Source organism: Hirundo rustica, chromosome 15, assembly GCF_015227805.2.
Source record: "Hirundo rustica isolate bHirRus1 chromosome 15, bHirRus1.pri.v3, whole genome shotgun sequence".
In the NCBI taxonomy this organism is placed as follows: Eukaryota; Metazoa; Chordata; class Aves; order Passeriformes; family Hirundinidae; genus Hirundo; species Hirundo rustica.
This window is the reverse complement of record NC_053464.1, coordinates 13,862,797-13,889,956: the sequence shown is the minus strand read 5'-3', so window position 1 is coordinate 13,889,956 and position 27,160 is coordinate 13,862,797. Positions and strand designations below refer to the sequence as shown.

At 56.2% G+C, this 27,160-nt stretch overlaps 1 protein-coding gene across 2 annotated transcripts in view; it reads right to left on the bottom strand.

The window, feature by feature from the left end:
* The window catches only part of NT5M (5',3'-nucleotidase, mitochondrial), a 46,727-nt gene extending 21,267 nt beyond the window's left edge, over window positions 1–25,460 (bottom strand). Inside the window, exons 1-5 of one of the 2 annotated variants that reach the window (XR_009208335.1) lie at window positions 24,631–25,460; window positions 21,946–22,046; window positions 21,503–21,563; window positions 21,057–21,171; window positions 18,609–20,898 (exon numbers count right to left, since the gene is read on the bottom strand). Coding sequence is in view for 1 of the 2 variants with exons in the window: in XM_040079515.2 (XP_039935449.1) it covers window positions 20,741–20,898; window positions 21,057–21,171; window positions 21,503–21,563; window positions 21,946–22,046; window positions 24,631–24,894 (699 nt within the window). In the remaining variant the exon portion in view is untranslated. Of the gene's footprint in view, window positions 1–17,828; window positions 20,899–21,056; window positions 21,172–21,502; window positions 21,564–21,945; window positions 22,047–24,630 lie in introns of those variants that run through there. The other variant, XM_040079515.2, reaches the window with a different exon arrangement.
* Between the last annotated feature and the right edge of the window lie 1,700 nt (window positions 25,461–27,160).

Genomic DNA, 27,160 nt, shown 5'->3' with positions numbered 1-27,160 from the left:
AGTTCTGGCGCTGGCACCCAAGAGTGGCTTGTCACAGTCACATGTCCCTGGCCCCAAGGATCCCTGTTTGCCAAGGGCTTAATGTTTAGCTGCTAATAAACAAGGCTTATTGGGCAGGATTTGATGACCAGGTAGCTAAACTTTCCTGGGAAGTTTGCTGGCTCTTGCAGCACAAACAAGGCCAGGATGTGGCGACATTTTTGCCTCAGATAACATTTTCATTAGAAGCTTCCCAGGGCAGGCTCTCTTCCAGTATTGCTCCAGCTCCTACTCCCTCGCTCCTGGGCATTCCTTGAGCTGGTGATCCAATGCTCAGCCAAGTCCCATCCTGCCCAAAAGCTTTCTCTCCAACCTGGCTGCACACTGATTTATCCAAGGAGGAGTTGCTTATCGGGGTCGGATTGGTTTGGGGGTTTGGCTCCAAGCAGCTGCAGGGGAATCAAATTAAGGTTTTCAAACAATGTCAAAGGGGGAAAAGAAAAACCCTTCTTGTTATTCTGACTTGAGAAAAGCATGAATTTGTCCTTCCTGCCTTTACCCCATAGGCATTTCTCAGCCAAAACCCTGACTTTGTTCCCCAAAGGAATATGCCCTACAGCCCAGCTTAGCAGCTGCTGCCCATCTCAGTGACCATCGGGTGCCCATGGCTCGATCCAGCCTGGAGCCAGCTTTTGCCCATTTCTACTTTGTGGATTAGCTGAGCTCCATCTTGTGGGGGCATCCAGCAGAGAGAGAGGCCAGAGAATCACTCAAAGCATTTCAATCCCTGACACCATCCTCTTACCCAAGTGTGGCTCAGCTCATTCGTCATTGATCCAAACAAATGCAAACAAATGTCGTTAGAGAAGGACATTTGGCATTCACGTAAACACTGACCCGTCCTCACCCTCACTCCCATGCAAAACCAGCCCTCCTGGAGCTGCAGGAAGCTCTTGGGATGCTCCCACTGCCCTGCAGGGCAATGGCAGCTGGTGGCAAGGCTGGGCACCGCATCTCTCCCACCCAGGGATTACACTGGGACCTGGCTGCTGGCCGGCCCATTCCGGCCTCTCTCAGCAACTGCAGAGATAATTGCCATAAGTCTAATTGTTCCTGCTGGATAACGAGTATTTTGCATCATCATCCCCAGCTGCTGAGAATTCATCATCCGAGTTGCTATTTCAGGGCTGGAAAGCGGCTCCTCTGAGCCAGGAAAGGCCAAACCAGGCTGGATCTGGGCACCTGAAGCAAGGTCGGCACGCTGAGGGTCCCCTGACCACAGTTTGCCAGGCTGCTCTGTTGCCGCTCTCAGAGTGTGTGTGTTCTGGTGGCATCCCTGGTTTTGGGCAATGCCATTGCGGGCAGCAGGGTTTGTCACAGCCTCCCCACGCTGTTCCATCAGGCAGACAGACCTGCTCCATGCTGCCAGGACACGCGGCCGGCCGGGACCGCAGCGAGCGTCACCCTCTCCCCTGATGCGATGTGTTGGATGAAGCAGCCACGTGGCAGGAACCCCTGACTGGGCATTGATTTCTCCTCCACCAACAAGCTCTCTGCCAGACCCGAGGATCCACCACCTCGGATCGGGGCTGCTCAAGTGCACGAGGCTGGCTTGGCAGCAGGGACGGCATTGGAACAAGGCAGGAGCGCGGTGCTTCTCTCCCTGCGCCCCATCTGGCACCTGGAGTGGCTGCTGGTAATTGCTCCGTGCTGCAGGATGTATTGAGCAGGCAGCTGGGGCATTCCTGCTCGGCTCATGCTCACGAACATGTGGGATTGAGGCAGCATCAGCAGAGACTGTGCATCCCATCCATCCCATCCCACAGCTCCCAGCTCAGCCCTGGGCTCTGCACCTCACTTGCTCTTCCCTTCTTCTCCACAAACCAGCTGCAGACAGCTGTCAAGTGCAAACCTTGTTCTCGGAGCAGCGCCTCCTGAATTAACCCTCCTGCCTTGGTGGCTGGAAGGGGTTTGAGGACATCTGTGTGGCATAAAGATGTCGGGCAAAAGGGTTTGGCTGCCAGGGTGTCACTTGTGCCCCTCATATAATACACAAGCCCCTAGAAATGAGTGTGCAAAAGATGCTGCTGAGTTTGCCTAGGAAAGAGTGGCTTGGGGTTTGAGATAAGAGTCCTATGAGCTGGCTGGGAAAGGAGAGAGGAGAAAATGTGTCAGGGGTAGAGGGAGAGATAAGTGACGCATCTGGGCTGGGTGCATGAAGCCAATGGCTTTCCTGGCGCCGTGGGGCTGCAGGGTGGCCAGATCCGGGCTGGATGGAGCTGGCCCTGTGGCAAAGCCTGCTTGCTGGCCGAAACTGCAGAGGGCAGGGAGGAGGCAGCCCCAGCCAGGGACCGGCTCTGGCTCCTAAGGGCTGTGAGGGAACGGGTGATGGGGATGATGCCCCCGAATTCATGCACCTGCACCCCACTCTCTGCTCCATCCCTGCCAGTGCTGCCATCTCGGGGCACAGGATGTGGTCTGCACCAGGACATGGGTTGGATGTTAATTTTTCACCTTTGGGAACACCCTGCCCGTCGTACCAGCTCGAGCTTTTGGGGCTGGGTTAGGTTTTGTACCGAAACCGCCTCTGCTGCTGCCCAGAGAGGGATTTGGGTGGCCAGGATCACCCAAAGCAGTGTCCCCGGGAGCCAGCTGGGCGCTCGGGGCTGATTTTGCACGCTGTCTCCTAACTGCAGTTCTTCGTGTTCCCTCAATGCAAAAGCTGCAATTAGCAGGAGGACGGGAAGTGCGGGGATCCGGCAGCAGTCGGGAGCTGCTGGCGAGGAGGAGGCTCCCGCTTGAGCAGGATCCTTTCTCCCTCACCAAACCAGCCGCTGGCATTTCTCCTGCCACCATCACCGTCCTCCTCCCGCGGTGCCACATCCGCTCTGGCATCCTGGCAGGAAAACCGGGAACTGGCAGCAGCTCCCTGTCCACATCCCAGCACCGCCGCACCCCTGCGAGCACACAAACACTTTCTCTTCTGCCAGCTCCCTATTTGCAGCACTGTATATACAGTATAATCCACCCACGGGGGATCCAGGCTGTACTTGGCTGGGAAGGACAGAACATCCTTGTGATTCAAAAGGTCAAAATGAATGTCAATACGTTGTGAGCGAGAATGCCAAATCCGCTTTGGGGACGCAGGGTGCTCGTAGGGACCTGGCTATCGGGTGTGCTGCTCCCTAACAACAGGCATTGGGGTGCCCAAAACCCCTCTGCTTGCTGCAGGGTCAAGCAGGGCAGCTATCCCCGAGAATAAGAATTCCATGGTGTGCTAACAGCTTTGTCTGTTCAGCCCACAGGTCCCTGTACCCTCGTTCCACCCCTGGGTAGTGAGGGGGTGAGCAGGTCCTGATGGCCCTTCACGACATCCTCCCAGTCCTTTCCAGTTTCTGGCTCTAAAGCCCAAAACTCTGCCTCCTCCACAGGGCTCTGGGGAAGAATTTTCTTCCCAGGGCTCGGCTGTGGATGCTGTGGTCGAGGTCCATGGGCAAAACACAGCTGTTTGCTCTGGTATCCGGAAGGCAGCAAATCCCGCTGAGCGCCGGACCGGGAGAAACCACCCCTCCTCCTCCTCCAGATGGAGTGAAATTGCTGTCATTTCAAGCTGGGCTGGAGGAAGCTCAGCTTGGGCGGATGGCAGGGATTGATTTCCAAGTGACAGAGGCACTCGCGTGTCCCTTGAGCTCCCAGCCCTGTGCCTAACGATTTTCCCTGTTAATAATCTCCGCTGAGCAGGCAGCAGCGGCGCAGGCACAGGGCACGGGGATGAGTGGGAACATTCAGAGCCTGACGTGGCAATGGCAGGTCCATGGTGCTCTCCCTGACATATGGATCCTTCCCATTCCTCCCCAAGCCATCCCAGCAGGAGGGCTGTCCATGGAGCCCTTGATGCCAGCAGCACCAGCCCTGCTAATGACGGCCTTAATTTAATGAAAACAAAGTTCCGAGGGCTTGAGGAATTTAGAAAATCCCTTCACAGTGGCAGGGAAACTCCCAGGAGCTGATGGTGTTTTTCGGGAGGGGTTTGAAGGCTTTGGAGCTGTGCTGAGGGCAAGGGTTCCATAGTGTGTCCTCCTGGACACAGCATTCCCATCCACAGAACTATGGAATGGCCTGGACTAGAAAGGACTTTAAAAGCCATCCAGTTCCAACCCCCTGCCATGGCCAGGGACACTTTTCACTATCCCAGGTTGCTCCAAACCTCATCCAGCCTGGCCTTGGACATTTCCAGGGATGGGGCAGCCACAGCTTCTCTGGGCAACCTATGCCAGCACCTCATCATCCTCACCAGGAGGAAGTTTTTCTCAATATCCCATCTAACCCTGCCCTCTGTCACTCTGTGCCCTTATGTAAAATCCGTCTCCAGCTCTCTTAGAGATTCTCTAGGCACTGGAAGGGATTCTAAGGTCTCCCTGCCACCTTCTGTTCTTCCAGGCTGAACACCCCCAGCTCTCACCCCCAGCTGTCCCCACAGCAGAGCTGCTCCAGCCCTTGGAGCATCTTTGTGGCCTTCTCTGGACCTGCTCCAGCAGCTCCACATCTGTCTTCCCTCCCCTCTCCTGACGCAGTGCAGGGAGCAGAAACAAGAGCATGAATTTCGTCTCCAGACACAGGCTTTTGGGGACACCCTCAGCTGTCGCCATCCCGGTGCTGCCAGCGAGGAGCCGTGTCCAGGAGGAGCAGTGGGACACTTCTGTCCGTGCTGGAGCCGAGGTCGGGGCAGGCGATGGGAGCTGGCAGTGCTGCCCAGCCTGGCAGCGCTCTCGCGGCCCCGACCTTTCTGGCTTTGAAAACAGGATGGGAACAAGACGCACTTTTGTTTTCAGTTTGGGAGCTGGAACGGGACCTTCAGGCTGTTCCTGGGAGGTTACGGCCTCCTGGCTGTGGTGGGGGTGGGGACCATGCTCTGACACCCCGGGCAACCTCATTGCTCCTTTGCATCCTTCCCATTTTGTCCTCCAAAGCTGTCCCCATCCTCTCCCACAGCCAGGCTGGCTGGAGAAGCTCCCCTGGAAGCACAAGCAGGGATGAGAGGCTCTCAGTCAGCCTTCAGCTGGAAACCCCCCTGGCTCTCACCGCAGCTCACGTGCTGGGGAGCCCAGGGAGGTCAGGGAGTTTGTGGTGCTGCTCCATGAAAAATGTGACTGTTGCCCTGGGTAGCACAGGGCACTGAACTAGAAAACCAGCATATGAGGAATCCAGGTGCCTGTGCCTTGTCTCACCTCTAAAACCCAGCTCGTGGCCACCGAGGAGCTGCTGACAGTGACCCTGGACTGTGCTGTGGGGACAAGGCTGGGGTCAGGAGGGCAGGGAGCAGCTGGGGCTTGCAGCAAGGCCATGCTTATGCTCACAAAATGGAGGAAAATGGGGTTGAATCCCACATCCCACCACAAGCAGGGTCAGCTGGTCCTTACTCAGGGACCAGGGCACTCTGAGTCACAGAAACTCTGGACCTTGCACCAAAATCAGGAAGGATTCTGGGCAGTGTCTCCCTGCACAGGGCTGGCATTGGTTCACTGCTCAATATTTCAGCCATGAGGTGGGCAGGCAGCAGATGATGAGGGTATTTTGTTCCTTCAGTGTGGAAAGGGAGATTTCTAGAAGAAAAAGTGAATCACCACAACCCTTGATGGCAGGAGGGGACCTGGCACTTTGTTGTCACCCACCGCCAGCCCTGGGACAAGCCCAAGGACAAAAAATCCCAATCTCTCTGCTTCCTGGCCCTGCTGCTTATCAACCTCCCACACCCACAAATGGAGAAATAATCTGCCTGGTTCCTGTGGAAGAGATTGTGAGCGGCCAGTGATGAGAAATGACACGGGTCCTGCCACGCTGGTGCACGTGCAGGCATACAGAGGCTCCTGCAGCATTTCCCGGCAAATCCTTGCGCTGTGCCAGTAACTCCCGGGAGCCACTTTTGCTCACCCTCCATGGTTTTTCTGCCCCTTTTTGTGTGCTGAGATCCCATTTAATCTCTTCACTGACAAATTCATAACACCTTTTGCAGTCTTGGGCTTCCTCTGGCAGTTGTCATAGGAGGGAAACAGGTGGGGGTTTTTTTAAAGAAAATCAAGATTCCCACGAAACTTCTGCTGTGGGGACCTCAGGAGTTTACTAGGAAAACTAAACCTGATCTCAAGTGCCTGTACCATGGAAAGCCAGGCTGAGGCTGTTTGTCTGTCCTGTGGTGTTTGGTCCAAAATCTCCCCAAATCTCCCCAATTCCTTCTTCTGGCTGAGCTCAGCCAAGGCTGAGTGAAGACAGGTCCCCACAGGCTAGGAGCTGCTATGGGGCTGGGAACATTGGGGTTTGTAAAGCACAGAGCTGGGAAAGGGGCTAGGGAAGGAGCAGGGACACCCAGGGCAGCTCCATCCCCATCCCCTTTGGCCACAGTCCCTCTGCAGGGCAGGAATACCCAGCATTTCCTCGAACCCCCAAACACAACGTATTCCTGCCCTGTGTCCCTATTGCCCTGCTCAGTTCCTTTTTCTTGTGCTGACATGAGGATTCATGCAGAAGTCAGGTCAGGAACCGAATTCAGCTGGGAGTATCTGCCCTGCCAAAGGTTTGTGCCCCGAGCTGTCCCTGCACGGGTCGGGCTGGATCGGTGCCGCCCTGACGTGCCGCAGTGCCAGCACCCCCTGCTCCGGGGTCTTGTTTGTGCCTCTGGCTGATATTGTCCCTGTGAAAAACATGATCCTTGTTTTTGCTGCCTCAGGGCTGAACCGTTGCCCTCCCCCGGGACGGGTCCCTGAGTGCTGGCAAGGATTTGTAGCCTGCCATGATTTATGGTGGAGGTGGAGCGGGACAGAGCTGTCACAGCCAGCACCAAAGGAACCCCGGCATTAGTCCAGCGTGACCTTACCTGGCCGTGCAGGACAAAGCTCTGAGGTCAGAGAAGTGTCCCCTGAGGACAGCGATGACATCCACAGGACGGGTGACAGTGTGCATGTGTTCAGTCACCCGCTCCCCTCGTGGAAATAAAACATACGTGAGAATTTGAAATGCAAATTTTTGCCTCTAGTTCAGAAGTTTGCTCATCTGCCACATGCAGGAGGGACATGGTAGGAGCTGGCACTGCCACGGGGTACACCAGGTGACCCAAAGACAAAGCAAGTCATGCCGAGTGGCAGCAGATGCGGTGTTGGACGCAGGGAAGTCGTTCAGCAATAACACAAAGCACAGGAGCTGTGCAAATGCAGGGCTCCTGAGTAACTGGGGTCTGGGACACCCCTGGCCCCCAGGCACATCTTCTCCCTGCACCAGCACCCTCCTCTGCAGGGAGGCAGGGAGGGGAGAGGGCAAAGCCAGCTCCAAGTGCCGACCCCAAATCCCAACCACTTCTCATTCCTCAGCTGTCACTGCTCCCTTCCCATCCAGCTCCTCCTTATCCATGCAGGGCTCTGCGACCAGAACAAACGGCTGCTCGAAGGGCTGCAGCCCAGACAATTAAATACACTCAATACAAGCATCTTGTCTTCTGCAGAGTGTTGAAATCCAGCCCCGGGTTCTCCCAGGCTGTCTCTGCCCTCCTCCTCCCTTCCTGGGTGAGAGGTCTGTGGTTGCTCAGCTCTGTTTACTAACCAGGAATTTTCCCCCTCCAGCTGTTCCTTTATTTTCACTGCAAAGTGATGCAGAACCACCTTGACCAGGTGAAAGTCCAGCAATGATGCCTGCACCAGTTCAGACCAGCAAGGAGCTGGGCATTCTCCTCGGGGGTGGGATCAACATGAAGGGAAAGGGAGACGTCCCTGCAGTGGGATCAGGTGTTCACATTTGGGGTCTGCCATGAGCTGGGGGGACACTGAAGTGGTGGGAGGTGTAGGGTCACACCGAAGCCAGCACTGCCTGGGGGACTGCTGGGGATCTGGGGCTGCCAGGATGGAGCTGTCCCCCTCCTAAACCTGGGACAGCATCACCAGCATCCCTCCTGGGACAGTTTGAGACAGTGGCTGGCCTTCCAGACAAAGAGCCTTTGGTGATGAAATGCCTCTTGAGCAGCTCCATACCAGACTGACAACCAGCCCGTGCTGAGGTCATGCTCGTCCAGCTGGGTTGCCACCAGCCAGTGAGTTATTGCAGGAGGAAAGAGAGGATTTACGCTTAGTTTATCCTTGCTGCAAAAAGCTGGGTGTCTCTTCCTGAGCTCCGAGCATGGATCTGAGGCTGTGAGACCCTCACCCTACTCCCTCCATGGCTCCCGTGCACCCCTCACTGGTCCAAAATCTCCCCAGTTCCTTCTCCTGGCTGAGCTCAGCCAAGGCTGAGTGAAGACAGGTCCCCACAGGCTAGGAGCTGCTATGGGGCTGGGAACACTGGGGTTTGTAAAGCACAGAGCTGGGAAAGGGGCTAGGGAAGGAGCAGGGACACCTGGGGCAGGTGTTCCTGTGAGGTTCCCGCTGCCAACCCAATGTGTGTGAGCTGATGGGAACCCCCCGCACAACGCAAGCGTCTTCCAACACACTCCCCACTCACCAGAGTTTGGGCAGACCCCGGATCACCCCCATTTTGGCTCCTCCCCAGGTCCCTAGGTCGGCCTTGCCCGCCAGCCTGGCCGGGCAGAGGAATGGTGAAGAGTTCCAGCACGCAAGGGCTGTGCCAGCCGCGTCCCAGCCGCGGGTTCTGGGAAATACCCGGTGAGCCCGCAGGACTGCGCCGGCAGGAGCCATACCCGATCCCCGTGCCTGATAACAGCCGTTCACGGCTCTTAGCCAGGCTCTCCGGGAGAGGTGAAGCAGTTCAGCCCTCCCGCAGCCCTGAGGAGAGGAAAGGCAGGTGCAAACAGCTAAAAATGACTTTGGGGAGAGCCAGGGCCATGCTGTGCCAAGCCCTGTTGCGTTCGCAGTGGGGATCCAAGCCGGCGTCGCACCCCAGGAGAGCCCCGTTCCGTGCCACGTACCCCCCACTAACACTTTCCAACTCCTGTGCTCATTTTCACCCAAATTACACTGGAGGTAGAAGTCAAAAGGCAATTTCTATGCGCATCAGGAGAATTGCTGATGGAGGATGGAGAGGAGAGACAGCTCCTGCTGAGAAAAACGCTGCAGCGTGAGCCCAGCCCTCTACCAGACACCGGCGCAGCCGCCCGGAGGCCAAACTTCCTGGGAAATCTGCCTTCCTTGGGCTGGCCGCTCACGGCGTCGCTGGGTTTGTTTTGTTCTGGGCTTGAGATACCGGTGGGATGAAAAAAAAAAGTGCTTTGTGAGTGTTAAATTAAAAGGATGATGCAAAAGCTGCAGGGTGCTTTGGCTGGGAAACGTGAGCGGCTCGCAGTCGGCCCCGACGGGGCTTGGGCTGTTTGGAGAACGTGGGGTTTCTGCGATTAGGCTGCTCATATGACTCAATATATAACCACCAGTTACACACTAGATTTAATCTTGGGTCAAAAGTCATGGATAATTCAAACCACGCAGAAAATGTTGATCGCCTGCTTGCCGGAGCTGTTTTTCTCTGCAATTCTTTGTTTGGGCTAAACAACCTCGGCAAAGCAAATGGAACCTGGCTCAGGGCAAGAGTGGGGCCTGTCCTGGCTGGAGCAATCCCTGTTCTCACTCCAGGAGCTCTTTGCTCTGCCTGCATTCCTCATCCAACTTTCTGAATTTCGTTTCATCTCATGCGTTTGCTGTGGGGGGAAAATAAAGATGATTCACGCCCTAAACTTCCCATTGGAAGCATTGCATCAGCCCTCAGCCAAGTTGTCTCACTGTTTGGGCAGTGAGGGTGCCTCCCTCCCCTTGAGGGAGCAAGGTTGGGAATGCTGCCTGTAGCAAGCTGGATACCTGGCTCCCTGCATTCTGTATTTCATTCGGTTCCTCTCAGGGACTGCCCCAGTTTCTTGTTTTGGGCAGTTTCTTTCCCACAAAAAACCACTCTGGTGTCCGAAAGGTGCCAGTGGGGATGGTCAGGAATGTTCTGTCTGGTCGGGTTAATTGAGTAAAGGATTCGTCTTGGAAACACTGCTCAGGTCAAAGATCTGTGCCTGGAACTGGAGGGACTGGAACTGGACCAGCCCAGAGAAGCTGTGGAGTGTCCTCCACCCTGGGAGTGTCCCTGGTCTAGTGGAAGGTGCCCCTGCCCATGGAAGGGACTAGAACCCCGTGACCTTTAAGGTCCCTTCCAACCCAGACCATTCCATGATTCCATGATCCCGAGCTCTGAGGTTCCAGTGTGTCTGTGGGGAGCGTTTGCTGCTCCGTGCACCCGTGAGCAGATGGCTGTTCTTTCACTGCTTTCCAGAGGCAGCATCCCTGATTTCTGGTGAGCTGCTTCTCTGCTAAAAGCTTCCCTGGGCAGGAAAGGGAGAAGCCATCGTTCAGCTGTGCAGAGCACTGTCTTGCAGGATGGTTGTTTGTAGGGAATGCAGCGCCCGTCCCTTCTGCCGGTGGCAGCAGACGTCACTGCTCGGTTATTGCACAGGGACAAGGGCCTGTCGTGGAGCTTGGCTGAGCTCATCCATCACTGAGCTCCTCTGCTCCTCAGTCTCCTCTCAGGTCATTAGGAGGGATGAGTGATCCCTCCCCTCCCCTACAAAGCCCTTTGCCATGCAAGTGACAGAGAAGGATGCAAAGAGCCCCCTAAGAGCACAAAAAAATCTTCTCCCTGCGGGAACACGAAGGAGGCAGGGAAGCGACATCCAGTCCATTTTGCAATCAGGAGGGGCACTGAGACAACCACCTCACCTGGGGATGGGCAGGATGATGCCAAACCCCATCTCTGGGCAAAACCTCCTGGTCCTCGGCTGCCCCTGCCCTCACCACGGAGCGGGTGCTGCGGGCACAGCCGGAGGGTTTCACCAGCAAACCAGGGATCTGAGCCTGGGGCAGAGCCAGCCTGAGAGGGCTGATTCCTCTTCCCATACATCTGCACAGGAAAAGAGGCAAAGCCCTTGGGGACGAGGAGAGAAAGCACTGGAACAGGCATAAACAGCTTAGTAATAATACTAATGATAGCAGTTAGCACGTCGGCAGCGGTTTGCAGCACAGAGCACTGTACAAACATTAATTAGTGCAGGCAGACAATTCAGCTATATGGTTCCCATTTTGCCAACTATGATGAGCAGAGAACCGACCATCTGCTTAAATCCTCTTTAATTTAATCCCGGGGCCTTCACAGGAAAATCCTGAGCCCGTTCCAACCTCAGATGAAACCGCCCGGGGGTGGATGGACCCTTCAGACTCTCCTGGATCCCACCAAGGGATGTTTGAAGGGTGTTGGTGGCTGTGGGCTGAGCCTGGAGGTGGAAAACACACGGTGGCTGTTTTCTATGTCAATAAACACACGTGGTGAAGGCACAGCCAGAGCACCGGTGGTTTTCCTTTAGACACGTGCTGCTGGAGTCTTTGGGGTTTTCCAGTTGGGGATATAGAGTTGGCTTGGGCTATTCTCATCCTTTGCTGCCCTGCCTGTGGTAGTTTTTATGACCTGTTGGGACAGCTGGTTCATTAACAAAAATTAAAGCAGATGTCAAGAATGTCTGGGATGAGTCAGATGGGTTAAAGCTGTGACTGGGGTTCAGCCCTTTGGGGTGTCTGTCCTGGCTCCAGGGACGTGTGTGGCTGAGACTGCAGGCACCAGACACCAGGATAAGCTCAAACTGCTGAAACCAGGGTATCCAGGGCTCTTTTTTCTTTAAGGATACTGCTTGGTAGTGCACAGCAAGCACAGACCATAGCAGGGTTTGCCAAGGATGGGGGTCAGCACTTGGGGCTGAAAACAAGTTAAAGCCCAGCACCAGCCAAGCACAGGAGCAACACCCCAAAAATTCCAGAGGGAAATGCAGATATTGCAGGAGGGTGAGCCAGGAGGGCGAGCAGCTGCAAGCAGAGCTGTGGTCACACCTCAGCACAGCAGCGCAGCGGTGCTGGGGGTGCAGCCATGCCCGGGGCATTCTGCAGCCCTCCCTTGCTCCACAGATAATTCCTAGGCAGGAAAAGAGGCAGATGGAACCACGGGGGTCAGGAAAGGCCAATGCTCCCACAAGGAGATACCCTTCTCCTTCAGCAGCAGGAAAACATGTTTGCCTACTCTTAAGCTAATATTGAAACCACTGAGCTTTCCCAAACACCGTGTCTGAATTTCCCACTGCACGTGAACTCATCAGCCCTTCACATGGAAGAACGTGCTCAGACACAGGACGGGCCGGTTTCCCTAGGCTGATTTATCAGGATTAGTGGCTTTCTTTCACTAGGTATAGATTTAAAAGTCTATAATGGTGGAATTTTCCCTCTTCTCTGGGCAGATGGGTCCTAACACAGAGTCAAGAAGGGTTTGCAAGGAATTTTACTTTTTCTTTAGACAAAAGAGCTCCTGAATCACTTTGTCCCTGACTGAGCACACCTCATATTTCATCTAAACCCTGCACTGAGCTGAGCTGGACCTGCAGCTACATTGCAATTATGCAGATGCTGAACTGCTCGGCTAAATCTGGGCTTTCCTCCTCTCACCACCTCCCAGGGCCTTTTCAAATTATCCCCCAGCCCAGCCATGTTTTGAGTCCAGGATGGTGCAAATGGTGCAGATAATGCTGATTTCAGCAAGATCCTCCAAGCTTGGGCTCTCCCTCAGTTTTGTCCTGTGAATGGCATCCCCAGGCAGCTCCTGCATCCCATCTCCACACCAGGTTGCCTTGTTAAGTGTCTGATTTTAATTTCTCTCAATCAGGAGCTGGGCCCGAGCAATTACGTAGTAACGAGCAATTCATCCAGGGGGAGAGTGTGGATCTGGGTTAATTGGTCTGACAACTGAACCCGATCCTTTCCGGTTTTGCCCAGTTTTCCTTATTTTTCTCTCCTTCTGCACAACCTCTGCAAAGCTCTCAGCCTTGTTAATTAAGGAGGTAACTTCACCCCAAGGGTTGTTTTGTTCTCCCCTCCCTCCTTCAAACGCAGGAATAAAGAAAAAGCAGCAAGAATTAGCTAGTTTGGGATGAAACAACCACCTCGGAGCAGGACGGAGCCGGCTGGCTCTGCCAGGAGTCAGACCGTGTGGAGCTGCTGCCGTTCTCCTGGGCTTTGGGGAAACAATGCTGCGTGGGGAAAGCAGGTGCTGGGCCAGAAACACTCCTCCAGGCACGTCTGACGTGTTCCACAGGCACACTGCAAAGCAGGACAGGCTGGAAAACAGCGGGGTCCCTGGGGCTGGGTGGGTTCTGGGTCATGGCTGGGGCTGCAGTGCTGTAAATTTGGGGGGACAGGTGCAGGAGGGTTTATGGCTTCTTGGGAACACACAACCCTAAAGGTCTGGGCAGTTACGAAACCCTTTTTGCTACAAAACACTGTCAAAAACCCCATCCATGGGGGTCTCTGCTCTGTGGCCACACCAGGAGGCGTAGAAATGAGGCTTTGCCCTTTTCTCGTGGACTCTTTGTGGTCTCCTTTTATGAATTCCCATTACAAAGCTGTGCTCTGCCCATGCTGGGCAAGGAGGGACACTCAGCTCCCTGTTTTCCTGTATCCCTTAGGTGTGAGCAGTCCCAACCCCACTACACAGGAGGGAACTAGAGCACATTCTGTGCCTCCATTTTCATAATCTGAACGGTCCTGGGTAACCTAGAGATCAGTTTTGGAGTGAGGAGATGCCAGGGACTTTTAAAGTCAGACACGTTTCCCTGCAGACTGGTATGTTCTGCAGAAAATAAACTGGCCCTGGTGCAGGGAATCAATCCCAAAACATCCCCTTGTGCTCTGAGGGTGGCTGAGGCTGCCACTGGCACCAGTGCCTGTCCCCAGGAGCCACCCAGGAGCACTTTCCCTGGGATAAAAAAGGATGAGCACAAGATGCATGAGCAGGAAGCACAGCTGTGAGAACGCTCTGCTAGACTGGAAAAGGAAAATCTCTTACAAAACAGGCACCCAAGGCATGAGTTTGCTTTTCCAGGCTGTGGGAGCCGGAGGCTCTGGGACTGAGAGCAAAGGAGATGCCTGCAAGAGGAGGGGTGGGAACACCTGGAAAGCTTCAGAGATCGTTCCTCGGGGCTCATTATGGAGTCATTCATTACCTGGCATGGTTGTGACTGGCAGGGGAAGGAAGCAGGGCTGGGGCATTGAGCCAGGGAGTTCCCAGCTGGCCAAAAGCCTCGTGCAGGTGGGCACAGAAAGGGCAACAGGCACCAGGGATCCCAGTCCCACCGAGATGAGGAGCTGGCTGAGAGCTGGGACTGGCTGCTGCCCGCACCTGGATGGTGCCTTCAGCAGTGATATTATGAAATGGTCTGGGGGTGGAACCTTAAAGACCATCCAGTTCCAAGCCTGGTGACAGCACTGAGCCTTGCCTGGGTGGCACCAGTGCGGTGTTCAGGTGCTCTGCAGTACCAGGTCCCTGCCTTTCCTGTCCCTTCTCCTGGGATCTGCTCCTCGTCCTCACGCGTCCCCTGGCACTCGCAACAGGGCTCTCTTGCCTAACTGCTACTAAACAGAAGCCAACTCCCAGCCTCCACAGCTGCTGCCAGTGCATCTCCCAGCACTTTTGGGAGTTTCCCGGAGCCCTTTGGTGTTTTGAAGCCATCCCCAGGAGCTGTTGGGTGACTCACCAGATGGATGTGAAGGCAGCACAGGTGCTGCCCAGCTGGGATGGCATGAAGGAAAAATGCCAAGGGCACACAGGGGCTCACAGGCTTGATTATAGCTCCACAGACCCTCAGTGCTCTCACCCAGTACATGAACTACAGCCCTTCAGTAACTGCTGTTCATCTCCCTCCCCTGGATCTCAGGTAAACAGACCCAGCTCCAGCCCTGGTTACCTGGAGATGCTGAAAGCAGAGTCAGGGGCATGGGGATTGGACCCAGAGACAGCCAAGGCAAGTTCACCCCAAATCTGACAAGTTAGAGTTTAAAACAGTACGTATTCAGGGTGAGTCTGTTCTGGGAGAGGAGCAGCACCGTTTCTCCAGGGCACTTTCTCCATCCCAGGATCATTGCTGGCACCGACCAGCTGAGGAGGACTGGACAGGTGAGGGAGAGGGATGAGCTCAGGGTGGTTGTGGGCTGTGCAAGCTCAGCTCCACTGCTCTCTGCCCCATGGTGTGGCCTGACAGCAGTGCCCTCCCCTCTGACGGGTGTTTACAGAGCTGGACAGGATCCCTGGAGCCCTTGTGTCCACGTCCCTCTGGCTGCAGGACACCAGCGTTCTACGAGGTCGTGGTCAGACCCTTCCCCCAGCTGCATCCATGAGCTGGGGACCTCCAGGAAAAATCCATGAGCTGGGGACCTCCAGGAAAAAGGCACTGGTGGGATGTTGCTGGCAGGTTTGGTGGTTGGTGGGAACAGCAGGCGAGGTGGCCTCGTGCTCGGGGTTGCCGGTCCCGGCGGTGCTCCGGCTGCAGCGTCAGCTGGATTGTGGCAGCTCTGAGCCCTGGCCCCTCGCTGCCCGCAGTCCTGGCCCCAGGGAGGCAGGGGGAAGGTGGCATGCTCACGTCTGAATACAACATGTTCCCCAAGCATGTTTGTTAACATAGTCACAAATAAACATTTTGCAAGATTTTTGCCAGGAGGACGGGCTTAATGTGTGTGGAGCCTTGAAAGACAGGAGAAGGCCAGTGCAGCCTATCATGTGGGCTCTGGCCTGGCCTCCCCAGCACTGCTGTGGCAAGGGAAATTGATTTCTCTCCGGGGAGTGCATTACTCAAGTCCCTGTGCACGAACTGAGAAGCAAATCCCATTAATCCAACCAGGAGGGAAATAATTTCATGGTGCTGGGGGAGAGTGGAAGGGCGAGCAAAACCCACCAGGAACCACCCCGGTCCCCCTGTCCTCCCCACTGGCAGATCTGCCCCCACTCTGCTCCCCAAAACCGACCCCAACTTCAGAGTGAGCAAAAAGAAAAGGCAAAGTCATGTTCCAGCTCCTTGGGGGATTTCAGGCTGGCAGGGGCGGGATGTGCAGTCTCAGAGCTGTGGGGTCCCAGGGGGAAGCAGGGGCAGAACCAAGCAGGTAAAGAAGGGATGCTCTGGGCCATCAGGGGCCTTGAGTCTGTGATTTTTTCCAGGGATATTTTCTATATGGGTCCTATAGGTGCCTAGTTCATCTTCTTACCCACAAGTCCTTCATTTTTTTGCCCATCCCATTCTCTGCCCCGTCCAGCTGGGGAGAGAGCAAGTGGCTGGGAGGAGGCTCAGCAGCTGGTGGAGGCCACCCCAGCACATTTCCCCATCCCTGGAAGCGTCCAAGGCCGGATCGGATGGCTCTCGGGGCAACCTGGAAAAATTGAAACCGTCCCTACCCATGGCAGTGTGTTGCAATGCGATGATTTTTCAAATCCCTTCCAGCCCGAGCCATTCCACGACCCTCTGATTTTCCTGGCTCCCGCAGCTGCCCCTCGGTACCCGCTGGTCCCGGTCATCTGTGCCTCGGGGCTGCGGTGCCCAGCGGGAGGGATGCAGAGGGCACGGGAGCCCGGGCTGGGATAACCGGGAGGGCTGGAAGCGGGACCGGCACACGGCGCTGAGCGCAGCGCGCTGCCACCCGCGATCACACAGTCCCCTCTAGTGGATATTCCTCTCCCATCCGCATGGATATCCCTCTCCCATCCGCATGGATACCCCTCTCCCATCCGCATGGATACCCCTCTCCCATCCGCATGGATATCCCTCTCCCATCCGCATGGATACCCCTCTCCCATCCCCATGGATGTCCCTCTCCCATCCGCATGGATATCCCTCTCCCATCCCCATGGATATCCCTCTCCCATCCCCATGGATGTCCCTCTCCCATCCCCATGGATATCCCTCTCCCATCCCCATGGATATTCCTCTCCCATCCCCATGGATATCCCTCTCCCATCCCCATGGATATCCCTCTCCCATCCCCATGGATATCCCTCTCCCATCCCCATGGATGTCCTGCCCGCACTGCGCTGGCACCGCCGGGCTGCAAAACCTGCCCTGAGGCACCCTCCCGCTCCTTTCCTGTCCTCAAACCGGGCAGCAAAGCCCCGGCCAGCTGCCTCCGGCTGGTCCATCGCTTCCTCCGCTCCTTCCCCTCCTGCGTATTTGGGTGAACCCTCCTCCCTCCCGTCCCGTCCCCTGCCCTGCCTTTGTCCCCCGCCACCCGCTGTCCTTGCGTCAGGGCTGGCCCCGGCTGGCCCCTGCGTTCCTGGCTCTGCCCTCCGCTGGGATTTCACACCGCTCCCAGCGATTTGGGCAGCGGCCAAGGTGAGAACGAGCTCATGAATGAGCACCCGAGTGGCCGCTGCTTCCCAGGAGCCAGGGGCGAGCATCCCGCCCTGCCAGGACCTGCCACCTTGGTGCAGCGCGGACTGGGGAGAAGGGGAATGCCTTCAGGTGGGAATGCCCTGAGGTGGGGTGGGTGTTCGCACACTTGTCAGCAGCTCCTGCCCACGGGAAGGATGCAAAGGCTCCCACCAGCACTGCCCTGTGCTCAGGGCCAGGGCGCTACCATCTCCTTACCCCTCCCCTCTGTCTCTGCCTGCTTTGGAATCTGCTTATCACCTGGAATATGTGTGATATCTGCAACCCGAGGCTTTTCAAAGTGGAAAAGAAGCCACGTAGGAGAGCGTGGAAGAACAGACAGCTGCAGACCAGTTCGTCATGCTCCATCAGGATGCAGTCTCTCCAGTTTGCTCCATCTTCTACTGGAAACGTGCCCCAGGTCCCAGTGGCCAGCTGGGCTGTGCATCGCTCACAGCGTGCGGGTTCTGGTCATGCAGAGGGATTCTCATGGCACAGCCCCACGGCAGGCAAGGGAGTCCACAGACACCTCACAGCCTGGGTGTGGGGACGTGGAGCAGCCAGCAGTGATGGATAAGGCATAAAATCCCAGGGAGAGCCAGCCCGTGACAGTCCCAGCCCCTTCTATAGCTTCTGCTCTGTGGCCCAACAGGACACACACTTCACAGCTTTATTTATTATAAAAGGAAGGGAATATTCCCTCTTTAGGAAGATGAAGTCTACCCAAAACCACCCCTTGGCTTTATTTCTGCCCTCAGGGACTGTGTCTACCAGGGTGATGGCACTGCCAGGGCAGCAGGATTGGGTCCAGGTTTTCTGGACAAGGGGACATTCCCAAACCTGGAGGTGAAACCTCCCCCTATCCCCACACAGAGCCACAGCTGGGAAACTGCAAACCCCAAACTCCATTTCTAGGCAGCTGGATGCCGAACAACCCGGTGTTTATTGCGGTGCTCCTCATCTGCCTCGGGTTTATAGATGTACATTCAAAAATCAAAGCTCTGTGCATCTCAGCTGGACACAGACAGGCTTGAACGACGAAGGGGCGGATCTGCCGGCGGTGGAGTCACCTTCCCAGTCCTGAGTGTGGGAGCAAACAGTCCAGCTTCCAGCTCAGGATCTCTGTGCATGGAGATGGAGCCTCAGGCATGAGAAACTCCAGCTCTGCTTTCAAGTATATTTGGTGCGAACCCACGTGGTCTCTCTGGCATCACAGCTCACCATGGGGAAAAGTCCTGCTGGCCCCAGAGAGCCACGTCCCTCGGGGCTGCCCCAGCCTCGGGGGAAGATGACAGGTTTGGGCAGCTGCTGGGGCAATGTGCCAGCTTCTTTTGGCTCAGTGAGCAGGGAGAAGGCTCTGGGGAGCTCAGGCAGCTCATATTTACATGGTACCATTAGGAAAAAAGACGGCTTGGACCCCATGAAGTCACCGTGGCTGCACAGAGGGGCCAACAGCCAGTGGAGGTCTGGTGGAGCCAAGGGGCTCCTGATGTTCAGCAGCTGCAGCTGCTGCCCGTGGTGTTCCCAGTTCCCAGCCTGCAAACCCTCCAAAGCAGCTCTTGGCCGGGAGGCTGCACCTCAGGCAGCTGCACGTCCCAAATAGACCCCTCCAAACCAAACCCATCACCCAGAAACACGCACAGTGGTTTAAACAGGAAAGAAAAATGAAAAGAAAAAAAGGAAGAAAGAAAAAAAGAAAGAAAAAAAGAAAGAAAAAAAGAAAAAAAAAAAGAAAGAAAAAAAGAAAGAAAAAAAGAAAGAAAAAAAGATGCTTGTGGTATGTAAGTCCCACTGCCCTGGGCCAACCATGGAGACTTAGTAAACTCTCCCCATGCCAAGAAACGGGGCAAGCCCCAAGTCAGCACAGGCCCCATCCCTGGCCCTGCAGCACCCAGGGAAGGCACAGGTTCCAAAGCACCAACTCCAGAACCCCTCCAGGTCCTGGATAATGGGAGGGGTCTGGCTGCCACTGCTGAATTACATTATTTGTTGGTTGTGTAGCTTTAAGTTCATGTACTTTCGTTGCTGGGGGCCCACAGGAGAGGGGAGAGGCAAACCAAAGGTGTGAGCACGGAGCCCAGGGTGGCAAACCCCGGCCAAGCCCTGGCTACCACCCCTGCCTGTGGGGTTACGTGTCCAAGTGGGGGATTTTACTGCTGCAGCCAGCAAGTCCTTGGGCCAGGAGGGCAGGGGGATCCTGGACAGCGTGGGGACACACAGCAGTGGGGTCTGATGGCCTCTGTGGTGTCAGCAGTGACACACCCAGCTCATCCCTGGGGCTTTGCCCGGGGTGGGCCAGCACCAGCTGGCTGTGGCTGCCCTGTGCCAGTGCCACGGGCAGGGAGGGGATGCCAGGCTCTCCCAGCAGTGTCTCTGAGGCCAGGAGCAGCAGCTGCTTTCTCGTGCCAGACAGGTCGCTCAAGTTCAAGGCTGGACTGGTGTGGGCTCAGCAAAGCAAAAATGAGACAAACAAGGGAGGAAGAGGCTGCGGGCGCAGCTATGCCAGAAACATCCCTCTTGGAGCTGCCCCTTGGTCTAAACCCTCCCTTTTTGGTGGCCAACTGCAGCTTCCCAGCAGCGCTGCTGCTCCCAGAGCTCAGCAGCCCCTGCACTGTGCCCTGGCAGAGGTGGCTGGTACAGCAGCGTGTGCCGTGACCCCTCTGCACCAGCCAGGCACTGAACACCTCTCTGCAGGGGCCCAGGACCAGGGGAGTGGCACTGGCAGCACGCTCTGTCCCCAGACATCCAGAGCTGGGAGCCTGGTGGAGCTGCAGAACAAACTGCCCTGTGATACAGCTCGTGGGCACCTCTCAACGGGCTCCCGTGCTGGTTTTGGCCAAGGTAGAGTTAATTTTTTTCACAGTGGCTCGTATGGGGCTGTATTTTCTGTGAAGGAAATTAACTCCACCCTGAAACCAGCACAGCTCCCCAGCCTTTAACAGCAACGTCCCCCCCAACATCTTCCCTTGCAGCGTGTGAGAACTGCAAACAACATCCGTGGATGTGCTCGTGACAATCCTCCACCAACACAACCAACAGCTGCCTGCTCTCCCTGCCCTTCCAGCCACCCCTCTCCCCAGATCCAGGCACTGCCAGTGGGAAACACCCCCTGAGGCAGCTCCTTGGGAATGAAACCCTGCAAGGACTAAACGAACCACAGGCAAGATCCCTGACCATAACGTGGAGGGGAGGAGGGAGAGCTGGTCTGTGCCATGCTGTGCACCAGGCAAGGGCAGTGACACGCTGAGGGTGACCTTGTCCATCAGAAACGCTGGGCTGGCCCTGTGAGGGTGCAGATGCAGCACAGAGACCCCAGCAGGCAGTGGGAAATGCCCCCCAGCCAGGCTGTCAGGTCCACAGGCACAATCCTGCCGTTGCTCCCTCGTGGCAGGGCTGGGTTGGGCTCTGTTTCTCAAGTCCAGGCGACTGTGGCGCTTCAGCTCACCCTCCTCTTCCTCTCTGCAGCAGGGCCAGCGTCTGTCTGTCTGTCCATGCGTGGTTCTGGCCTTCAGCAGGACTCCACAGGGACACAGGCAGGTGGCTGCAGCCCCAGGTGGCCGTGGGGGCCGGTGTTTAGGTGGCCTGGCCGGGCGGGAGGCGTTTGCTGTCCAGAATGGCTCTCCAGTCGTCAGCCCAGGAGTGCAGCCGGCGGCTGGGGGGCTTCAGCTGCAGGTGTTTGTTGTGGCAGGCAGTGAAGAGCACGTGCTCCCAGGTGGGGTTCTGCTCTGCCCCTGCAAAGGAAGGAAGGAAGGAAGGAAGGTCAGTGGTCTGGACAACTGTGAAACGCTGAAGTTGATCTCATAAAGTCATAAAACCCAAACAGCACGGAAACAGCACCGACACCCATCCCTGGCTGCCCCCAGTCACTCCTTCAGCCCTCGTCTCTTACCTGTTATATCAGGTCTGTCGTCTATAAGCAGATCAGCAGAAACCACCGTCTTATCTCGTGTCAAAACAATCTGCTCAAGAAATTCGGGGCCAAAGTGCTTCTCCACCCAGGCATACTGGAAGGCAAGAGATGGCTGCTGAGCTCAGGGAAGGCTGATGGATGGGGCAGGGGGTGCTTGGTGCAGTGGAAGCAGCCCTGGCTCCCACACAGGGAGGATCTCTCTCTTAATAAGTTCATTAGTGGGATGGATTTTGGATGCTGCTGGAGTAAAAGTTCTTTGAAAATCAAGCAGCTTTTGATGTCATGATCAAAGACTAAGACCAAGAGCCTCAGTGCATGAAAATGGATGGAACAGGTAAATTTTACAGCCAGAGGCATGCAGGGGTCAGACACCTATCACTGGGCAGCGTGGATGGAAGAGGGAGCTGAGATTTGGGCCCGCTCACCTTCTCGTAAGGGCAGTACCGGTACTTCTTGATCGGGCTCGTGCAGATGAACACATCGGTGCTGCCACGAGGAGAAAAACAGGGGCAGAGTGTCATTCTGGGCCAGAGCAGGCAGCAGCACAAAGCCAGTACCCCGAGCACACACAGATCAGACAGATTTAAGAGATTAATCCCCCATCTCACAGAATCCCACAGCACAATCAAGTTCCTCGTTTCACAACCTCTGCTGGGAGCAGAGAGCTGAAGGGAAGAGGCTGCACATGGCTGATGTTCTAGGTGACTGCTCCAGGAGTCAGAGCCCTCCCTCCCCTCCCTTCCCTGATGGCTGGGAGATATTGATTTTTAATGCTGTTGTTGTATCAGCACTTCTGCCAAGAGGTGGATGTGAAGACACAGCTGCTCCTCTGTCCATCCCCACACGCCATGGGCAGGTTCATACTCACTCTGCCAAATTTGCCATTTGCTTCACAGCTTCCACAGCCCCAGGGAGAGGGTCCAGCTCGATGAAGAAGTTCTTGGATTCCCAGATGCTGATGGCTTTCTCCTGTGAGGGGAAAGCAAGCAGTTACTGCACTTCTTGCAATTTTTCCTGCATTTTCCTCACCCTTTGCTAGGACAGAGGATGGGACAGGGAGAACAGTGGGACCGCCAGCGCCGGTCCCCTCCTGCTCACCCCTCTTGCCTCTGTGGGTGCCTCTGCTCCCCACCCACCAACCTTCACCCACCCCACACAATTCAGGTGGGAGATGCTCTGGAACAAGCTTGGTTTTGCCTCTGCAGCCCCAGACGCAGAGGGAGCTGCACGTTCCTGTAAGGCCAAACACCACAGATCCAAAGCAAACCCATCCAAAGGGACGGATCCACGTGGATCCAGCTGATGTGGCCTGCTGGCTCTGCTGTACCATGATGCTGTCTGGCCTATTTGTCTCCGTGAGATCACTTAAAATAGCAGCGAGGCTGCTCTCCCAGGAGAAGGCACATTACAGGATGAACCACACATCAGGATGAATGCAGATGCTCTTCCTCACGATCGCCTGGACGAGATCTAACAGGCAAACAGAGCATCCCCAGGCAGGGATTTGAAACACAACATCCAGGACAGCAGCCTGGGCACACTGGTATGGCACAGGGGGAGCACAGAGAGGAGACCACAGGGAGCAAAACCCTGGGGTGACAGCAGAGTCCAGGGGCTGCAATGGGTCCAGCACAGCTCTTAGGAACAGCAGCCCCTGCACTGCCTCAAACAGGTGGCAAGGAAAGCGATTATTTTGCACAAACACCACGTCCTCGAGGAGGAGAGCTGGGAGGAAGCAGAAGCAGCCCAGCCCCAGTGTTGTGATGCAGCTGAGGAGCTGCAGAAATGCCTCCAGGCTCCATGGCAAGAACAACCAGTGTAAAAGTTTGCCACGGGGCCACGCAAACATTCAAACTCCAGTTGCCCAGCCTCAGACTGGGGAGCAGCGATGTTTAATTTTTAAGATACTGTCTGTAGCTCCACAAGAGACACCTGAGAAACGCAGCCTCATGCAGCAGAGCACTTCAAACTGCACTGAAGTGTTTTCTTGCAGCAGCACTTCCGCAGCTATCCTACTTCCAATTATGTCAAAAAGCATTTTGCAATCAAGCTTGAGGAGGGAAGAACTAAGCTCACTTTGAGGAAAAGACCCACTCGACTCCCTGAGCCACAAAAATCCCCTGCTGCACCACAACCAGCATCCTGCCCAGCAGATGGAAAAACCCCCGGGCTGGGAATGCCATAATGAGCCAGGACAGACCCTCGATCCCCAGAAGGAATTTCCCTGCCTGTCCAGGGCACTCCATCCTTCCAGGTCTGTGTGCTCAGCGCATTGCTGAACTTTCTCCCTTTCAGAGCTGTGACCTGCAGCTCGTTGGACTCTTTGGCTCCTATTTTCTGGTCCCTGGAGCAGGTCAGTGTTGCTCCCTGGTCCCAGACTGGAATGGCCCATGTGTCTGTAGCCATAGAGCAGCTCCTCTTCACTTCAGCCCTGCCCTGAAACCATGGGGAAACCAGGACTGCCCTGAAGTCAGTCTGTGCAAGTTTTGCTAATTGCTCAGCCCAAGGTTTTGGTGGTTTTACATGATCACAGCAGACACAAGATGAGCTCACTTCATTTAACACATCCAAAGTAGTTATGATCAAGAAAGAAAAAAACCTGTTATCACGCATTACCCCTGCCAAACTTTAAGCAGCTGCTTTACTGCACAAACGATGTCCTGCACTTCCCCTTCACCATTCCTAGCCAGAAAGAACACTTTATTCCTTCAGCTCATCAAGTTGTTCAGTACTTTGCCCATGGGAGAGCCCTGGACCTTATTCCCGCTCCTTTCCCTGTAACCATTGTACTCCTAACAACAGGAACACTTTTATTTACCATAACACATTTCAGCCAGTGAACTGCAATCCATGGATGAGACCACAGACATCCACTGGGATGGGAAACTTGCAGAGGCAGAAAACAACTCCCTGCAGCAGTCATCCTGTTGCCGAATGATAAATGACAACATAGAGAGACCTTCTGCTTTTAGGCTTTAATTATTAAACTGAATATGATAATTTCTGACATGGGAGGGCTTGGGTTGTTTTAATTTTAAGTAAGCCCTCAAATGAAGCATCAATTGCATGGTTTGGTCAGAACTGCTCTGCTGCATCCCACCCCTCACACTGCTATTGAGGAGCTAAATAATCCATCTAGGAACAGCACCAATCCACGTGGCCAAATCAGAGCTAGAAAACCCCAGCTATACAATCTGGGGTATTTCAAGACAGATGTTCTGAAATACCCCCTTTCCTTGCACCTGTCTCCATCCGGGCATGCAGAGAAAAAGCCCACTAGACCATTATATCAGCCTGGTCTAGAGGAGGATGTCCCATCCCACCCTAGCATTCTAAGAAAGACACAGATGTGCACGAAAAAAAATGGATTTCTGGGGAAGAAGATGCACCGCTGGAAGCCCTCCTGTGCTCCTGAACTTTCGTGGGAGCTTTTTGGTGGCCCCCCACAGCCCTCCCCAGCACAGCCCCCATGACCTGGGGGTCAGAGGATCCCCGAGGGCCAAGCTCTGGCCACAACAAGCCCACGCGTGGAGCCGGGGGAAGCACAACTCACACTCAGCTCGGGTCCCAGGCGCCCGTACTGCTCCGACACCCAGAAGCCCCTCCGGTCCTCCAGGGCAATGTAGGGCTTGTCAGGGTACCTGGCCCTGAATTTCTTGAGGAAGCCTCCCTCGAAGTCGGCCAGCACCCCGTCCATGTCCACCAGCACCCGCAGAGCCCTGCGGGACCCCGCTGCGGGGCCGAGCCCCCTGCCCAGCCCGGCCCAGGGGCCGCAGTGCCGGGGCCGCAGGTGCAGGAAGCAGCTCAGCAAAATCATGGTGGATGCGGAGCTCGGGGCAGGGGATGAGGGGATATGGGGAAGGGGGCTCCGGGGAGGGAATGGCAGGCTCAGGGAAGCAGGCTTAGGGCAGGGGATGGGGGTTTTGGGCAGGGAATGGAGGCTTAAGGAAAGGGAATGGGGGGCTTGAACAAGGGGATGGGGGCTCAGAGTAGGGGGCTCGGGGAAGGGGATGGGGCTTCGAGCAGGGGAAGGGGCCTCGAGGAAGGGGATGGGGAGCTTGGGGCAGGGGATAGGGGGCTCAGAGCAGGGGCTGGGGGGGGCTCTCCAAGCAAAGGGGGAAAGCCTCTCCAAGCCTCTATCTCAAGCACGCACCGAGGCAGCGAGCAGCCCTGTCAAGCGCGTCCCTGTGCTGCGGGAGGAAGGAGCGGCGGGGGCATGCAGCGGGGAGCAGAGGGGCTGCCGGGGGGCTCGGGGGGGATGCAAAGACCCGTCCTGACCCCCGGCGAGTCCTCCCCCTGCCCGCCCCATCCCTCCCTGGCAGCGAGCGCGGAGCGGCGGCGGGAGGGGAGCGGGGGCAGCGGTGCCGGTGCCCGGCGCGGAGCTCGCCCCGACCCGGCAGTGCAAAGCCCAGTTCCTCTTCCCGGTGCCTGCCGAGCCCGGAGCGCCGGCACCGCCTTAAAGCGGCACAACAGCGACAGCGCAGCGGCTCCGCGCCGCCCGCCCGAGTTAAGGCTGCCCCAGCCCCGCTGCCCTTCCCTTCCCTTCCCTCCCTCCTTCCCTGCCTCAGTTTCCCTCGCTGTCAGTCTTTGGGATACCCAGTCCTCCGCCAGTTCCCCTCCCCGTGCCCGTCCCTGCCTGCAGAGGTGGTGGGTACATTTGGGGGTACACGTAAGATGATGATTTTCTGCAGAAAATGCACCCGTTTCTGACGGTTCTTGCGCCGTGTGACAACTCTGTCCCCACGCGTGACGGGGAACCTTAAAAGCCCGTCCCCGGACCCCAAAGAAGTACCCACTGCACCAGGAAAGGTTCAGTGCTCTGACCAAAGACACCAAAGATCTGTTAAAAAATAACACTTTGGGGGTTAAAACTGACGAAAAACAGGGAGTTCTGCAAGTGGTACTGACAGTATTAGGCAACCACTGAGCCGGGAAATAAAAGATTTTGCCCGGCAGCAATAAAAAGCTTCCAAAATATTTATTTTTTTTCAAGTCCAGAATGTTTTCGAGTGGAATGTGTTGTTCTTGTTTCATACAGAAGGCAAGTTTGCTGTTGACCTGGGGAAGGTCACGGAGGGAAGGAAGGAAGAACTGGAACACGCGATGGTGATCTCAGCTGAGGCTGGGAGGGGAATGTGCGGAGGTCAGGGCTGTGTTGTGCTTTCACTTGCACCGCAGGCGTTTTGCTTCCTGCAAGGAATGGGATTTCAACACAGCTGGATGCTCCTGACTAAGCAGGGAGGGAATACAGGCAAATTTATGGCTCCCCAGGGTAGTGGTGGGGGCACCATGCCTGACAGAGTTCAAGGAGCATTTGGATAACGCTCTCAGGCACAGGGTGGGATTTTGGGCTTGTCCTGTGCAGGACCAGGAGTTGGACTGGATGATCCCTGTGGGTCCCTTCCAGCTCTGGATATTTTACGATTCTGTGTTCTCCACTCAGGCTTCCATCATCTTCACGGATACTGAACAACCGGCACATCCCCTGCCTGCAACAGCTCCGGGGACACGCTGCTTCAGCTCCCGAGGGATGGAAAATACAGACCCGTGTATCAACCTGAGGGATTTAAATCCTATTCCCTGGTACCAGAGCAAACATTCCAGGCAATCAGACGACAACCTCAACATCGAGTCCCCGTCAGGAGGGACAAAAGGGATTAAACCTCTGCCGGCGCAGTGCAGCCATTCGGGTGGGCTTCACCCCCCGCCCCGCGGGCAGCGGAAGGGACCGGCCCCCCGTGTCGGGGCGGGTCCGGTGTCGCAGGGGTCCCTTATCACGTGGGCCCCCGGTGAAACGACGGCCTCATGTCGCGAGGCCCGCATGTCGCGGTGGTCCCCGCTGTCGCGGAAGGCCTCATGTCGCCGAGCGGTGACGCGCCGTGACGTCACCACCCCCCCGGAGCGCTGCTGAGTCACGGCCCCGCCCGCGCGCCTGACGCGGGGCCGGCGGTTGCCATAGCGACCGCGCTTCTCGCGAGAGGCGGCGGAAGCGGCGCGCGGGCGGCGGGCGTCGCGCGGCTCCCGCGGCCGGCCCTCATTGGCGGGCGGCGGGCGGCGGCTCCCGGCGCGCGCCGCTCCCCCCG